The sequence below is a fragment of the Rhodnius prolixus genome, unplaced genomic scaffold (assembly GCF_049639745.1).
Source record: "Rhodnius prolixus isolate KJV_2025 unplaced genomic scaffold, Rpr scaffold_5, whole genome shotgun sequence".
In the NCBI taxonomy this organism is placed as follows: domain Eukaryota; kingdom Metazoa; phylum Arthropoda; class Insecta; order Hemiptera; family Reduviidae; genus Rhodnius; species Rhodnius prolixus.
The window spans coordinates 20,050,806-20,067,851 of record NW_027411624.1 but is presented as its reverse complement, the minus strand read 5'-3'; the positions used below and the strand labels follow the sequence as shown (position 1 = coordinate 20,067,851).

Below are 17,046 nucleotides of genomic sequence, written 5' to 3'. Positions count from 1 at the left end.
TACGTGCTTAAAGGTACACCCATTTTTTACAAAAATACGATGAACAGTGAGTCCTTAGTTACTGAATTGGATAATAAGAAAACCTAGGAGATAGATGAATACCCCGTTTTGCCAGCACTAGGTTTATTTTACTGGAGCTGAGATATATCACGAGGGAATGCTCGAAGATATGCTAAGAAATGAAGGTAAATCGGAAGACTGCTTTTGGGGGAAGACCTTATACAGTGCTTAGGGGGAAGTTTCATTGTAACTATAAATGAAAACCCTTTTGGATAATTAGCTATATTATCGATAAAGTTTCCCTTCGTTTTCATTGTTTGTAAAGTCAGAATTGAGGAATTGTTTTATTTTGTAAGGTGGAAGTGAAATTTTTGGTTGCAGCTTTGGAAGTGTATTGTGAAGATTGTAGTGGACAAGGTGTAAGTATTGTTAGTCCATATTAACATTTGGAATTCGTATTTTTAAACCTAGTATTTACAAAAATCTATTTGCTTGCAAAAAAAGTGTTCGGATATTATATTATAATGGAAGGAGAGGGGGCACATTTCAACGTAACAATTAAAATGTGCCCTATCGACCTGCAAAGTTTGTGACTTTTTTTTGTTTAATCGCAGAGAAGGGGAAAGTGGTCCGAACCTACATTAAGAAGCGCAACAAACCGAATATTTTGTTCAAACTTCCTAAACCCATCACACTTCGGGTATAACACGCCGAACTGAGTCATTCTTGATTTTTGAACTAGATTTCAGTGGTTTAAAAGAGAAATTAATGTGGTAATGAGAGAAATAACTGATAGAAGGTAGATAGATTCAGAGTAAAGTAATATCATTTATTTCTATTTTAAATTGTGTTCAAAGCTACCCCACCAGTGGGGCAGATTTTAACATTTGACACAAAAAATTTAAATTAAAAATATGTAGATATGTATTTAAAGTACCAACTGTAACAGAAAATGTAAATTCTGTTCAAATGTGCCCCCTCTCCCCTGCTTATCTTAAGAAATATACCTACTTATAGGAGTAGATTATGATTACAAGAAATCCTATAGCGATTTGTATAATTATATAAAGGAAGGAATACACTAAATTCCTGATTTTTTTGTAGACTCAGTGATCTTAAAATGGATAATTAGATTTCAAAATAATTAAGACTCGATCGCTTTATTTCTTTTACTAAAATTTATGAAATGACAGTAAGAATATTCTTCAATTAATAGGGATAAAACTTTGGTGCAAGTATCACAACCAAAACTGCAGCGAGCACAAATAAATGGTAGAGCTGGACGATATATATATAATGGAATTCAGAAAAATGAATCGATCAGCAGCAATAACTAAGAACATCTGCCAGTCTAAATAAAGAAGGGAAAGAATAGTAACAATATATTCGCAAAGGGGGAATGAGGAGAGTTCAACTACTGTCTGGCGGCTGATTTTACCTTGGGGACTATAGTCTGCTGCGAGTGTAAAATGGTAAAGGGAACTTCACTATAACAGCAGCAGCTTGGGCTACCATAAAGGGACGTGGCTTATAATATCACACACTGACAAAACACACTTTATAAACTAGTCAATGGCTTGAAAGAGAGAGGGGATTAAACCGTACACAATTTATACAAGGTCAACTATATTTAAAGTAATGAATAGTTTACTGAAGTCGCCTTAAGTAAATGTGTGGTATACATAGCATTTATACCTAAAATATAAAACTGTTCTACGGATAATTTGCGTGTCCAATAAAAGTAACTAACAGCTACACAATAAGTTCACTGTGTTTATTTAATATTTTAAATTTACAAAAGTGTATACGATAACTGACCGAATAAAGTGAACAGTACTTGTCCTTGATATTCCTCAACTATTCCTCACAATAACAGAGAGAGGGCACATATAACAAACTTAACAGACCATCTGTTTGTTGATCAGTGTGTGTGTTATTTATGTATAAATAAAACTCATATCCGCTTTTATCATATTGATATTTATTCGCCAAAATATTTACACATTATAATGTGTAGCAATTACACATGTCCAACTGCGTAATTTATTTAAAATAAATTTCATATTTTCTTAGACAAAAACTAATTTTATATTTAAACTGCCAATTTTAGTCAATTATTTTGTTGTTACTGTCCAGTTTTCGACATACGGAGTAGATAATCTTCAGGGCTTATTGACAATCATAATATTTTTTGCATTGTTATATGTAAGATTGGTGTATCTTCTGTCCTATCTGCTTATTTTGAGTACAAAATTATTAGTTTTTTTAGTTAATATTGTAGTTTATGTAAAACCTACTTTTTCAGACTCAAGAAAAATAACAATTGGCTTAGACTTTTACGTATATCAAAAGGAAGCTAGAGTTAGTCAGCGATATCAGAGTGCAATGTCCCCCAGCAAACTATCTCTCATTGATTGATTGATTACCCATTGTTTTATTGACTGCTTTAACACACTTTTGCTAAAGCTTTCTAATGGTGACACAGACTAAGTAAATTAATCACCTAATTTTTTCAGGAGGGGCTTAATTTTCTATAACTACCAATTAGGAAGCTCATAGTTTACTATATAGAATTTTTTTCTGACAAATAAAAAGTTGCCATACGCGGGATTCGAACCGGTGATCTCCCACACACAAATCCAATCTCTTGACCACTAGACCACATATATTAGATTAGATTATTCCTATATTAGAAATAAACATTAGATTATTCTGAATAATTATTATATATTTTTTGAATGACAGAGACCTTTAGCTTTGTAGAATCTGTTTTGTTTTTATCACTGAAATGCTACTAATTTTTTTTTTTTTTTAAATTAACAATCTAGACCAGTGATGAGCAAACTACGTCCCGCGAGTCAACTTCGGCCCAGTGAAAGGTTCAATCCGGCCCGTCGCATATTTTATAATACTTAAAAATAATGATTACACTTGGCAATGTAAAAATTCAAGATTTTAGTATGAGTTAAAAAATTGGGGTAATATTGCGAATTTAAACTGAGAAGTAGTGAAATTGCAGCTTGAATTAATTGAACACCACAATCTAATAATCAAAAGCAAACAATTATTTCTAAATGTTCCAAAATTAAGAGTTCTACAAGGGCTTGTGGAAATGCAGTTTTTTCAAATTTAATATCTCGTGCTCAAGAGAATTTGTGCAATTTAGTTACATTTTCATTCAATTTAAAAACTTAGAAAAAGCTGTGCTCAGAAATAGATTGACGAATGAACCACCACAGTCCACTCTTAAGAATAACTACGTCACAATTTGGACCAAATTATGGCGGAACTATTATCAAAATGTAGCTTCATACTTTGCATTAGTTTAATTTTGATATTATAAAAATGGCTTACTTACTCACTGTATTTTTTTTTAAGTAAAAGAATAATTATGGCCCGTCAAAATTTTACCTTTTTAGTTTTTGGCCCGCTCCTAAAAAAAAGTTTGCCCATCCTTGTAACTAGAAAATGTAATTTAGATTTCTCTGCAAAATTCTAATTCTCCCGAGAGTTTTTTGTAGAATGAGATTCTCTAACAACAGGTTCTCAAAATTCTAATATGAGTTCCTTAGATGCAAGTTTTACTAATCTAAAATTGGAGATTAACTTCAGCTATATTAAAATAACCACCCTTTCTCTATTGACTAAAACATTAAATGTCGAATAATATTAAACTGTACAAATTCTGCATTACTATCCGCATATTGTGAAGCATAGAGTATGATGACGAAAACAACAGTAAAGGTAGTAAAGAGTTGTAGAACTAAAAATCAAGCATATCGTGACACAGGGGCGCGCCAGGGTTATACAAGCCGTACAACCCATACCGGGGTCTGACCAAACTTAGACCTGCCCAATTTTAAGGGCACTAAGTCACGCAAACACTAATCACGCCATTCGTCCCCCCTCCCTCTTGTACAACAACATGTTCAGCTAGGTACCACCGTGTCTATATTCTTCTGACTCTTAAGACTCCATTAGAGTGACGCAATGTTAATACCGCTGAATCATTTCGATTTATTCATCAGTACGTAACCAACATCTGTTACATTAAACTGAAAATCGTGATTAATGTAATTAAGCGAAAGTTTTTTTTATTTTTTAAATTAATCAAATTATTGAATAAAACAACCATCTTGTGTAAAAAACAAAGTTTTTAGAAAAATAAAATAAATAATTGACATTTGTTCTTGAAATTATTTAAACAAAATTTTAATCATGATAATTACGCAGATAATTAAAGAAAAATTAAAGAAAAAAATTGGAAATTTTGATAAATAAAATTGATAATGAAAAAAAAGGAAATGGCGTGGTTATTGATTAAGGTTTTTTGTAGGTTATGTAAAATTTTAGACAATATTTGCAGTGTTGATCCTGGGTTGAAGGGAATTTTAGTACGAGTAATTATTCAATAATACAATGCTCAAGGATTTATTCTAAATTTCGTAGTAGTAATAATAATAACAATAATTGTTAGGGTTAAAGGGGGAAATAATATGATAATAAAATTATATACAACAAACGACACAGTAAACTATATTATAATTATAATATACAGGGTGATCCATTTAAAACGCACCAATCGCTAACAACTTTTTAGGAAAGCGGAGTTTCGAAAAAACCCACGAAGAAAACTATTTTTTTGGTGTTTTTTTTGGTCTAGTTTTCAAATTTTCCACCCCCGTTGCTGTATCTTTATTTTTCGCGGAGTTACGGCTAAAAACCGCTTTGGGATTACATAAGGACCACTGGTTTTGGCAATGATTATGAAAACTACATAAAAAACTATGAAAAATGACGTTAATCCCGTTTTGATATCCCTAATATTTGTTGAGATATTTAAGATCAAAGTTACTATTTTATCAACTCGCGAACGGTTTTCAATATTAATTTTCCACCAGAAATACACGTTTTGGGAGGTCCTCTGACTGCAAAAAATGTTATCTTTGTGACGCAAAGTAAAAAAAAAAAAAAATAATTGAAGGTGTTAAAACATGTAGTGTAATGTAATGGTTGTGGGTGAATCGGGATAAATTTGTTTGATCATCAAATAGAAGCAATTATCACATCATTTTAATGCACCCAGTATGTAAGAGTTCTTGACCTATGATTACGGTAAGAGTGTCTTGCCAGGGATGGGCGGGTCTTGGTCTAGTGGTCTTGAGCGAGGCTTTGTACGTGGAAGATCCCCAGTTCGAATCCCGCGTATGACTAGACTTTATTTAAAAAAGTATTATGATTATTTAAGTATTATGACTGCATTCGCGCGATTCGAACTGGGGATCTCCCACTTACAAAGCCTCGCTCAAGACTACTAGACCAATATCCTGGCAAGACATTCTTACCTTAATCATAGGTCAAGAAATCTTGCATTCGGGGTACATTATTCTGATGTGACGGTTCTTTTATTTGATGATAAAACAAATTTATACTGATTCACCCACAACCATTACATTACACTACATGTTTTAACATTTTCAATGATTATTATTTTTTTACTTTGCGTCACTAATAACATTTTTTTGCTGTCAGAGGACCTCCCAAAACGTGTATTTCTGGTGGAAAATTAATATTGAAAACCGTTCGCGAATAGAAAAAATTGTAACTTTGATCTTAAATATCTCAACAAATATTAGGGATATCAAAACGGGATTAACGTCATTTTTCATAGTTTTTTTTATGTAGTTTCCATAATCATTGCCAAAACCAGTGGTCCTTATGAAACCCCAAACCGGTTTTTAGCCGTAACTCCGCCAAAAATAAAGATACAGCAACGGGGGTGGAAAATTTGAAAACTAAAACAAAAAAAACAAACAGTTTACTTCGTGGGTTTTTTCGAAATTCCGCTTTCCTAAAAAGTTATTAGCGATTGGTGCGTTTTAAATGGATCACCCTGTAAACAACAAACAACACAGTAAACTATATTATAATTATAATATACAGGGTGATCCATTTAAAACGCACCAATCGCTAACAACTTTTTAGGAAAGCGGAGTTTCGAAACAACCCACGAAGTAAACTATATGTTTTTTTTTTGGTCAAGTTTTCAAATTTTCCACCCCCGATGCTGTATCTTTATTTTTCGCGGAGTTACGGCCAAAAACTTGATTGGGGTTCACTGGTTTTGACCATGATTATGAAAACTACATAAAAAAAACCGTTCACGAATAGATAAAAATTGTAACTTTGATCTTAAATATCTAAACAAATATTAGGGATATTGAAACGGGGGAGGAAAATTTGAAAACTAGACCAAAAAAAACATATAGTTTACTTAGTGAATTTTTTTCGAAATTCCGCTTTATATATATATATATATATATATATATATATATATATATATATAACAACAAACAACACAGTAAACTATATTATAATTATAATATACAGGGTGTGTATATAATATACACTAATACTATTTTTAATTTCCCCCTTTAACCCTAACAATAATAATATAAGAAATAAATAAAAATAAGAACATTAAATGGATCACCCTGTATAATACATATTGTTTATTGTGTTGTTATATATATATATATATATATATATAATACTATTTTTAATTTCCCCCTTTAACCCTAACAATAATAATATAAGAAATAAATAAAAATAAGAACATTAAATGGATCACCCTGTATAATACATATTGTTTATTGTGTTGTTATATATATATATACTAATACTATTTTTAATTTCCCCCTTGAACCCTAACAATAATAATATAAGAAATAAATAAAAATAAGAACTTTAAATGATTTAATAATAATATATTTTGAAATTATGTTGGTAACAACTGATTCACTAATAATAATAATAGGACTATTCTGAGAAAATTTATATCTCTCAGAACCTCTCCTTAAAATTAATTCTAATGCGAATATTATTTATGTTATTCCTTTAATTTGTTATGAAGAGAGGAGGTAGAGATACCGTTAGCCCTGAACAACTAACACGTTGTGATGTATACAGTATATGCAAATACGGATTTTTAATTAAATGAGAAATAAATGTTATTTAAAGTATACAATTTCAGAGAATAGATAACCTTTTTTTAAAAAACTCTTATTTCAGAATAATGATTTTTTTTTTTTTTTTTTTTAATGTATATTTAGATATAATTTGATAAAAATTTGTTCCCATTCGATATTACATTACGGCATGTGTATTACGTTAGATTATTGAATTATGTAAGTGAACACGCCATTCGACCATGTGTAATAGATTCATTTTATTTGGCCTCTATTTCTCTTTCTGCAATTTTTTGGGTTTTTGAGTTACAGTTAGTAGAATTTAAAAAAAAAAAAAATTCGAATTCAACAGATCATGTAAAAAGATATTGCCCAATGAAAACACAAAAATTGGTAAAATCTGTACAGTTACTAAGTAAGAAAAAGTAAATAATAATAATAAAAATATAAAAAAATTAGGGGTAAAAATGTTCGAATTATTAAAAAAAATAAATAATTGATAAAAATGCGGAAAAGTTAGAATAGGAGATGAACGCACGCGCGCGTACGAGCAAAAGTTACTATTGTGGGGGGATGTGCCAGAGAGAGAGGAAAAAATCTTTTGGACTGAACTCTTTCGGCTATTCAGTGTGCTATGACGTGTAGATATGTATAAAAGGAGGTGTATCGACCGTTTTGGGTCACCTTGAGTACGCATGCGTACAAACAAAACTTCTACCTTCCTTACCACAGCCACCTTGCTCTTTAACTTTTCATCCTAACACATTACTCTATAAAGTATTTGGAACTGAAAAAAAAAGAAATTGCATAATATGCAATTTTTACAAAAGTCAAACTTAACAATAATTTTGTGCATCCTCTCCCTAAATATACGTATTAAATCTGTTCCTTTAATTAGAAAAAAAGTAACATTACAAGTTTAATTATCGAGACTGTATTTCTAACGGAAATAAATATTTTGAAAGTTTTAAAAAAGGGTTAAAAGCTAATGAAAAACTGACCATATACCTAGAAAACTAAATTGAAACGATAACTTAGTAAACTGAATATATATTTTTCATTAAAAACTGATTTACAAAAAAAGAAAAATCCTCAAAAAATTAGCGGAAAAACTGGCGGGAATACTTGAAAGAAAATTACTCGCACTAAAAAATTTTCGACGTTCTACATTAATCATTATATTATTCTACAGGGTGACCAGAGTTATATGCTCCACCCACTTTTTTTTTAAACGGCGGGAAATTTCGAAAAAATAAAAAACACGCATTTAATCATTTTTAGTCTAGTTTATTTTCAGTGATTGACACATTTTTTTTTAAACCCCTGTATCTCGAGATACAGCATCTCTAGCCTGCCTAGATCTTGACTTCGCTACCATAAGTGCTGCTACAAGCAAAGCGTGGGAGACCAGAGTTTTGGTTTGCCTATCCGTTGATTGTGCCCAGTTTGAACAGATTCCTTAAAAAATAATAACGTAATTTTGGCAATAAACTGAAGTTTATTTTTCATATTTTAAATTACCATAACTTTTGAAAAGCCTAACCGATTTCCAAAATTTTTTTGGGTTTTTTTTTAGGAGCTCAAATACTATAAAAATATGCAAAAAAAAATATAACGTTCCATTTGAAAAACAAAAGTTGGATGCTGTATCTCGAGATACAGGGGTTTAAAAAAAATGGGTCAATCACTGAAAATAAACTAGAGACTAAAAATGATTAAATACGTGTTTTTTATTTTTTCGAAATTTCCCGCCGTTAAAAAAAAAAGTGGGTGGATCATATAACTCTGGTCACCCTGTATTTTTTTTCATCTCAAAATTTTAAAAGATATTATAATTTTTCTCTCGAAAGTATAGCTTTCGTGTTTTTTTTATTTGCAACAAATTTAGAGAAAATTGTTGGAAACTTATTTTATTTTTTGAGAATGACCCAGAAAAAGGTCAATGGACAAAACAAAAAAATGAATTATTAAAAGTGGTTTTCTGTTTTGAAATTTGCTTCAAACGCAGAATTTTGGATTAATCCAATTGAATATTGTACAAAAAAAAAAAAACATGATAATGAAATTAGGGTTTTTTTCAGTACGAATCCTGAAGTCAATTTTGAAAAAAAAAAAAAAAATTAAAAAGTTGGGGGAAACGAACCACTCAAAGTGGTTGAAGAATTTTGATAGCTAAAATAGTCTCGAGGATTCCTAAGAAAGTGCTGGAAGGAAATATGCAAGGATCCAGGAGGGTAGGCAGGCCAAAGCTGCGCTGGGAGGATAGTAGTATGGCAAAGGATGCTGCATCTTTGCTAAGGTTCCCGAAACTGGAGGGCGGCTGCGCAGCAAAGAGACGCCTGGCGGGCACGTCTTGAGGAGGCCAAGACTCTGCATGAGTTGTAGCGCCAGTTAAGAAGAAGAAGAAGAAGAAGAAAATAGTCTCGAGGAGTCCTCTGGTTAGACAAAAATCAAAAATGTAAAATTTTAGCTTCAGCATAGTTTATTTTCGGACTCAAGCCCTGAAGAATGGATTTTAAAAAAGAAAATTTCCAATTGAAAATTATGAGCAAAATACATTTCTAATTTACTATGAGGCTTAAGATCAAAGAGCCGTAGTTGATGTAAAAAACAAAGGTATGATTAATTTAGTAACAACTGTACTGAATATTTAATTAAATAGCAAAGAAGACTGGGTGGATAGGTCCATGATACGTCACTGAAACAATACCATTACTCACTACCAAAACAGGTAATTCTGTACAAAAACAAAAAAAAAAGTAAAAAAGATTGCAACCCCTTTAATTGTAAATAATAATTCCATTCACAATGACTATAAGTAATTACTTAAAAAAAGATTTTAATAAAATAAATAAATCAAAAGAAGACTGAAGAAAAGTAGATGGGGGAAAAAAAAGACACAACGACATAAATAATTGACCTCGATCGATAAATATCAGCTTTTAGAAATCTATTTCCAGACCAAAAAGGCAAAACAGGAAAATCAGGTCAAAGTAGATTATACTTTTGCTACAGAAAGCTTTTAAACCTATTATGTGTAAATCTAGAAGCTAGTAAATTTATTTCTGTCTTTCTACACGAACAAAAATTAGCAAATTGGTTTAAATTTTTATCATTAAAGATTTAATATTTTATTTTTGTTTGTTGATAAGACACGTCAACAACTGAAGAGGTTATTGGAGGCTGGAACTTACAATGGCGGCCTCAGGACTGTGTTCAGTAAGAAGCTACCTAGGAAGAGAAAATCTAAGGGGCTAGCAGCTGGATTATCAAAATCCTCAAAACGAATTTGCTAAAAAAAAAAAAAAAAAAAATACAAAACGACCATGTATAAAGAAATTTTGAAGGCATGAAAAAAAAATCAAAGAAAATGTGAAAAATCAATTTAGTAATTTGGTAGTACTTCGACTACTTATTTGGATTTTTTTGAACACTGGCACCTTTCCATTGTCAGCTTTCGAAAGACCATTTCGAAATTAATTAGTAAATTTTTTTGATCGTAAAAATTAATTTAAAAAAAAGGTATCATAAGGAATTGTCTAGCTGGAATTAACAATTATTATGTGGGAAGAAAAAAAAAAAATACAAAATAGAAAAGCAAACAGCAAGAAAGTTCCGGTACAAGTCAAGTAATAATTGCCCATCACGTCAGTTTTCTATGTCTGTTAAAAAATGTCTTGCTGTCCCATCTTTACGAAAACAAAAACAACACAAACAAACAAAATAACACTAGAAACACAAATTACACATATAATAACTCATAATAATAGTAAAAATTGGAACATGTCTAAAGGCCAAGAACTACCAGTAATAATTCTGAAGCCAATCTGCAGCAACAATAATTACAATTATACCAATTTAAAGCTAGAGACATTTTTTTTTAAATTGTAAGCAACTCCCTGAAAATCATTTATACAGTGATTTTGGCAGTCAAGAATCATGCAGAATAAAAAAAAAAAAAAAAAAAAAAAAGTTATATAAAAATAAATAAATAAAAAAATAAATAAATAAAAAAACAAATCTTAAAATTTTTAAATTAAACAATAGTTAAAAGTTAATAAATAAATAAATAAACAAAAGATAAAGTTAAAAGTAATTTTGTGAATAGTAGTAACAGAATGTCATGAGAGTGCCTGAGCCAGATTTTTACATAATATAAAATTATTAGAAAGAATTTTTTTTATAAATCGCATAAAAAAAAAAAAAAAAACAATATGGATTTATCATAATTTTTATGTTCTACGCGGATTTATATATAAACAGGTATATCCCTCCCACTACTCTTGGGTGGTATCGACCGCACTGTAGAGGTCACACGAGGGTTACCCTTTTTTTTCGGTAATTATATTGAAAAATATATCATACATACTGTGATAATAAGGCTTTTCTACACTTTTTAAAATAAAATCATTGTTTAGAAAAATCACAATTGATAAGTGCCTCCTAGATCGTAGAACAGTATCTCACGAGTACTACTACAATGTAGTAGGTAGTTGTTAGAAATCGTACGATAATTTTTTTACAAAATCCCTTCCCCAGCAAAAAAAAAACTTCTTTAAACAATGACGTACTTTCGGTTGTTTTTTTTTTTTTTTGGAATGGGTTCCAGTTACATTCCATATTATGGATTAAACTAAATATAAATTTACAGCTTAATTTATAGTTTTTTTAAAAAAAAAATGTTTTGTTAATACAAATAAAAAGCTTTAATGTTTGTTAATGAAACCTAAAAATCGATTTTAATTGATCATTATACTACGTTGGAGATTAAGACCTATCGATTATATTTGCTCAAAATTCGATATATTAGTCGCAAATTTAATCTTCATTAACATTATTCTACAATATAATGCAAAATTTCACTCAAATAGCGTATAAGAGCAAAGTCTAACATACCCTTTAGACGAGAGAACTGTTTCAAAATGTTTTCTTTTAAATAAAAATTGTGCATCTCGATAAAAACACGTAATTACTAAATGAAATAATAATAAAAATAGTAAGTGGTATTTTTTTTGGAAAATACCTAAAAGACTGCAAAATCCATTCATCAGTAAAATAGCTACTCCCAAAGAGAGACAGACTTCTGGATTAAAAGTTTTAACTTTCTGTGATTTTTCTATTTTTTTTGACCCATTGTATTCACATCATAAAATTTAATATTTTTATTGATTATAACTCACGAAATCTTAATAAGTATATATCCGGTTATAACTCAAAAGAAATTTGATGCAAAAGAAGTTACTATTAAGTAGTTTGTGGGTGGAACAAAAATAAAAATGAACTACTGAATGAGTATTTGAACTTAAAAATAGTTATTGAATTGAAAAAAAAAGTCTTACCTTAACTAAAAGTTTAAAAGCACAGCTAGGCCAATTTCCCCCACAAAGTATGCTAGATATAACTAAAAAATTATTTGCATTATAAATAACGAGTTTATTAAAAGTCATGAACAGTTAAATAATTTTTTTCTTTTTAAGATGCCGCAGAACGAAATTGTCTTTTTTTCAAATGTGGTGGTGCATTATCTCATAGAACTTTAATGACAAAACGGAATTGTTAATCGCAAATGTCAAAAAAAGAAGAAAATTATTGGAGTTATAAATAATCTTTTTTAATCGCATCAATCCCCCACTTTAAAAATAAATAAATAAAAAGTTGGAAAATGTCAGATCAAAGACCTTTTTAGCAGTGGTTGTAACCCAAACAACTCGACGTACGTTATAATAACAATTTACGCCAAATTGTTTTAATTTTATTATACAGAAATTAGGGGTAAAAATAAAATTTAAAACGATATTAAAAATATCTGACAAAATAAGTTCTTTTATCGATAACATCTCAATTATAATTACTTAAAAAAAATTGTTAAAAATAATGAAGAAATTAAAGATAATAATAATTTGATTAGAATTTCTGGTTGTGGAAGGGAAACATTAATAACACTTTAGTCATTACATAATGACCAAATATTACGTAATAAAAGAAGGTATATTTATGCTATAAATTCATGATAAAAACTCTTTTAAATATCAGAAAATTCAACTAACTAAAGTTAAGATACATAAGTTTTAAAATGTATACGTAATATACAACACAGTTGGTCAGTTATTTGCTAACGTGGCAAGTCCTTGATGGTGAACAAAAAGGGATGACTTTCACCAAGAGTTGAACTGTTGTGTAGGCAGGAAAACAAAATTGTTAAAAAAAAACTTACTAAGTATAAAATTATTCATTAGTAAAATAAAAATAATTAACTTGTATGAGACAATAAGGTTGTAATGAACAATACGTCATGGGAGGGGGTAATCAAAAAACTATATAAATTATGTGCATATCTATGTATATATTTAATACATTAAAATCAGGTACAACATACTTTTTCCTGACTTACCTTTTTTGGTTCCTGTTTATCTAAAATTTAAATAATTTAATCAAATTTAAGAAAATCAAGATAAAATTAAGGGAATTAACAAACCTTTTGAAGTGATCCCTTATACGATCTTCGCGGATATTCTCCGGCAGATTTCCGACCCAAAGGTGTCGAGTCTCCCTAACCATCTTGTTCTGAACTCTTCATTTGGGACCTATGATCTCACGTTGCATTTCACAAAACTAAATTAAAACTTAAACAACACTCACAGAACACATAATTGTATTCACCGTTTTTTCCTTTAATTTTTCCAACCAAGGAATGATTTTTTTTTGCTAAAAAAAAAAAAAAACTTTTTTTAACTCCTTAATAAATATGGCTATGCCTCCTTTTTTTTAAAGAAAATGATACTCCTTTTCAACTGCTTTATAAAAAATTGAAAAAAAAAAAAAATTTAAACAAAAAAAAACCAACAGAACAAAAATAACTTTTCCAATTGAGGATGATTTTTGTGGCCTATTTTGTAACACACTTCTTCACTAAACAACACACTGCTTCACAGATTGGACGCATGACGAAAAAAGCTTGGACATACACTCCACTTCGGGCACAGGACCTAGAATGGGTTAGTCTGTTTACCAGCGAGCTTCCCGGGGCCATCCGCCATCTTTGGAACAGTCCATTCTTAAAAGTAGGGGTTGTCAGTGCTGTGTACAATCTGGCAACGTTGTATAGATTACAGCCCGCACCAATACTCAAACACATGAATGCTTTGTATTCTTTCTCCGTCCCAATGGAATTAAAGTGGGGGTACTGAGAGTGAAAAATAAAATAAAATAAAAAATTCTGGGTTCTGTTCTAATAGTGACAGTGAACGAAAATGTGCGGAATATCTTAGTTTACCTATTTGTTTTTTTTTTATTATTATGTAAAAAACTGAACTTTAGACCAATAAAGAAGTGATGTGATATTTTATTTACATTCAGTTCCTATTATAGTGAAGTTTTTCTGCAACTTTTTGTTTTAAAATTTAATTTAAACTCCAAGGAAAGCTAGTAATGTTATTATCATTGTCTACTTCAATAAATATATGTCTTAAAATTAATAAATTCTTATAACGATTGCAAAGTAGAACTGAGATAACCCATTGTGACCACTTACTCACCATCTAGTGGCAGTTTGTTAAACTAATCATAGTAATTCTTAATATTTCCACCATTCCACATTTAAATAAAAATTAAAAAAACAAATGTTCTGAAAATTATATTTATTTCTTTCTCCCTGATAATCATTTTTGAAAATATGCAAAAAATAACTTACTAAAGACAGAAAAATTTGATTCTCACTCTAAACACTTTCTTATCGTTTGAGCCTCTAAGATTTTGTTAAACACTCATTTTTGGTGAAAAATCATGTTAAGTAAAAGGGAACCCAAAATAAGAATTCCAATGAAATTTTTTAAATAGGTACATATTGGGGTTTAGAAAAATGCGTTAAAATATTAATGGTTCTGAGTTTTCCCTTTTTCAACAGACTGAGAAATAAATAACATTAAAAGTTGTTGGCAATAATTCTGCACCTACAGTCGCTGAAAAATAGAATTTAACCATATTTTAATTCCTTAAGATGTCAAATATTGCCTGTTAAGTTACTATGGGTGGAAAGCTGTTTACTGTCCTATTAATTTGGGGCCATTCTTGGGAAGATATTCGAGGGGAACCGGCTCCTCTTTCTTTCTAGAACTGTCCTGGAAAGTTAGGCTCTCTTTTTGTTAAAAGGAAACTATCCTTAGGACTTTCGAGGGAACGTTGGAGACGTGGAATAGCTGATAGTCCAACGCTTGCCGAAAAACTTGGTTTCTACCATTGATAGAGGCGACTCTTCTACCTAGAATCCTCTTGTGGGGAACTTTCTTTAGAACATTTGAAGAGGGTAATGTTGAGGGAATTCGGTTCCAGAGAGTTTCTAAGAAATGCTTCGGTAAGTTGTTTCACCACTAAAAGTGCTGTGGGTCTCATCTTGCACTTGTGGGGGTACAATAGATAGAGCTGATCAATTTGCAATACACAATACACCATCAAACATTAAAACTGTCCTGTAGGGCAGTTCTGTATGAAGGCTGATCGTCCAAAACTGCAGAATAAAGCTTTAATGTTGAAAAACACCGAACTTTAGCAATTATTTACTTTTACTCTATAAGAGATAAAATTCTTGATATACCAAAATGGCATTGTCTTCCTGATCTACTCTCTACAAACCTTGCTTCCCTGAAGTCGTCAGAAAAACAGCCGAAAACTAAATAACCTCATAATGACAAGCTGATAATCTCCCAAATGGAGGAGAACTATGCTTGGACTTCAAGCTAAGACAAATCTTCCATCCTAAGTTTAACAATTTGCGGTCACGAAAACTATATATTCACAAAACTCTACAGTTAGCGTTCAGATTTCATTCATTACCAGAAAGTTAGATCAAGATTGATGAATTGCATAAAAGCTGCATTGGTGTGCTAAAAAATTGTTCTTAAAAAAAAATGAATGGTTAGTAGTTTAGTTTAGATTTTTGTTTATAGTTCAGAACTTACACAGATCACTACAAAATTCTTAATATCACGAAACTGAATCCTTTCGAAAAGAAAAAGTGAATGAATGCATTCATAGAGATGTTTATCACATTAGATCAATCCTGTGAGAGTATTAAAGTAACAATTCTACCAATACAGAGACAGGAAAGCAAAGAACGATTGTCCTTAATGTGACAATACACATTGCTAAGATATTAAGATTTTGAGCTTGCATTACAAACCTAATATATCAATAATTTTAGACAGGTACAGGAAATATTTGCAATTAACAGATTTAAATAAAGTAAATCAAAGTATGTTTAATATATTTTGGAACTCTCAAAATTTATTACAAAATGTTGGTTAACAATATTTAGATAAAATCATTTATTTTCAAGTTGTAAGAATATTTTCTGTAATAAGATTGGGTGGCCCTTATATTACTAAATTTAAAATCAATAATGTAATTTATACAATCAAACCCAAAGATCATTGTTTAATGTGTAATAAGAATGAGCCGAAAACATTAATTCACCTGTTTATTGCTGCCCAGTCTATGAAAGTTTCAGAATCCCACTCCACGTAAACAAATATAACAATCCTAAAGAAGAATTTTGAAAATTAATTAATAATTTTGAAGAGAAAAATAAGTATGCCATTTTTAATTATTTAAAAAAAGTTTTAAAATTAAGATCTTGTAGTGTACAAAGTTTATAAAGTAAACATGAACTTGGAACTCCTTTGTAACAGATATATTGTATCTTTATACAAATAAAGTTTGAATTGAATATTAAGATTTTGACTGCTAAACGTCTAATCGAGCTATGCTTAACTTAATAAACGAATCAAATTATACTCATAAATTTGAAACGCTACATTTCACTTTTACTGGTAGAACGCTCAACTTTTTTTAAATTAATTTTTAATGAAAATACCTTGCAAGAGGGACTCTATACTCTATATTTTTCCAAAACCAATTCCAATAATTTTCTTTTCGTATTATAAAAATGAATGAAAAATTGATTACAAATAAATCAATTAGTGGGAACAAAAGTAAATTCAAAACTATCCATCTACAAAAATAAAAATAAAGATAACCATTGCTGAAATTCACATTTACATCAATTGTGGCGCCTCATACGACC

The 17,046-nt window shown here is 30.1% G+C and overlaps 1 protein-coding gene and 1 long non-coding RNA gene across 4 annotated transcripts in view; both read right to left on the bottom strand.

The window, feature by feature from the left end:
* Positions 1 to 13,975, bottom strand: part of spen (spen family transcriptional repressor split ends) — a 187,878-nt gene extending 173,903 nt beyond the window's left edge. For all 3 annotated transcript variants that reach the window (XM_074137403.1, XM_074137405.1, XM_074137404.1), the window contains exon 1: positions 13,444 to 13,975. In XM_074137403.1, the coding sequence (XP_073993504.1) occupies positions 13,444 to 13,526 (83 nt within the window). In that variant the 5' untranslated portion in view covers positions 13,527 to 13,975. The remainder of the gene's footprint in view (positions 1 to 13,443) is intronic.
* A 2,235-nt stretch (positions 13,976 to 16,210) lies between these two features.
* On the bottom strand, positions 16,211 to 17,036 carry LOC141458869 (uncharacterized). Its single transcript, XR_012461233.1, has 2 exons — positions 16,837 to 17,036; positions 16,211 to 16,502 (listed from the first exon to the last, which is right to left on the bottom strand). It is a non-coding gene; the product is annotated as an uncharacterized lncRNA (long non-coding RNA).
* Between the last annotated feature and the right edge of the window lie 10 nt (positions 17,037 to 17,046).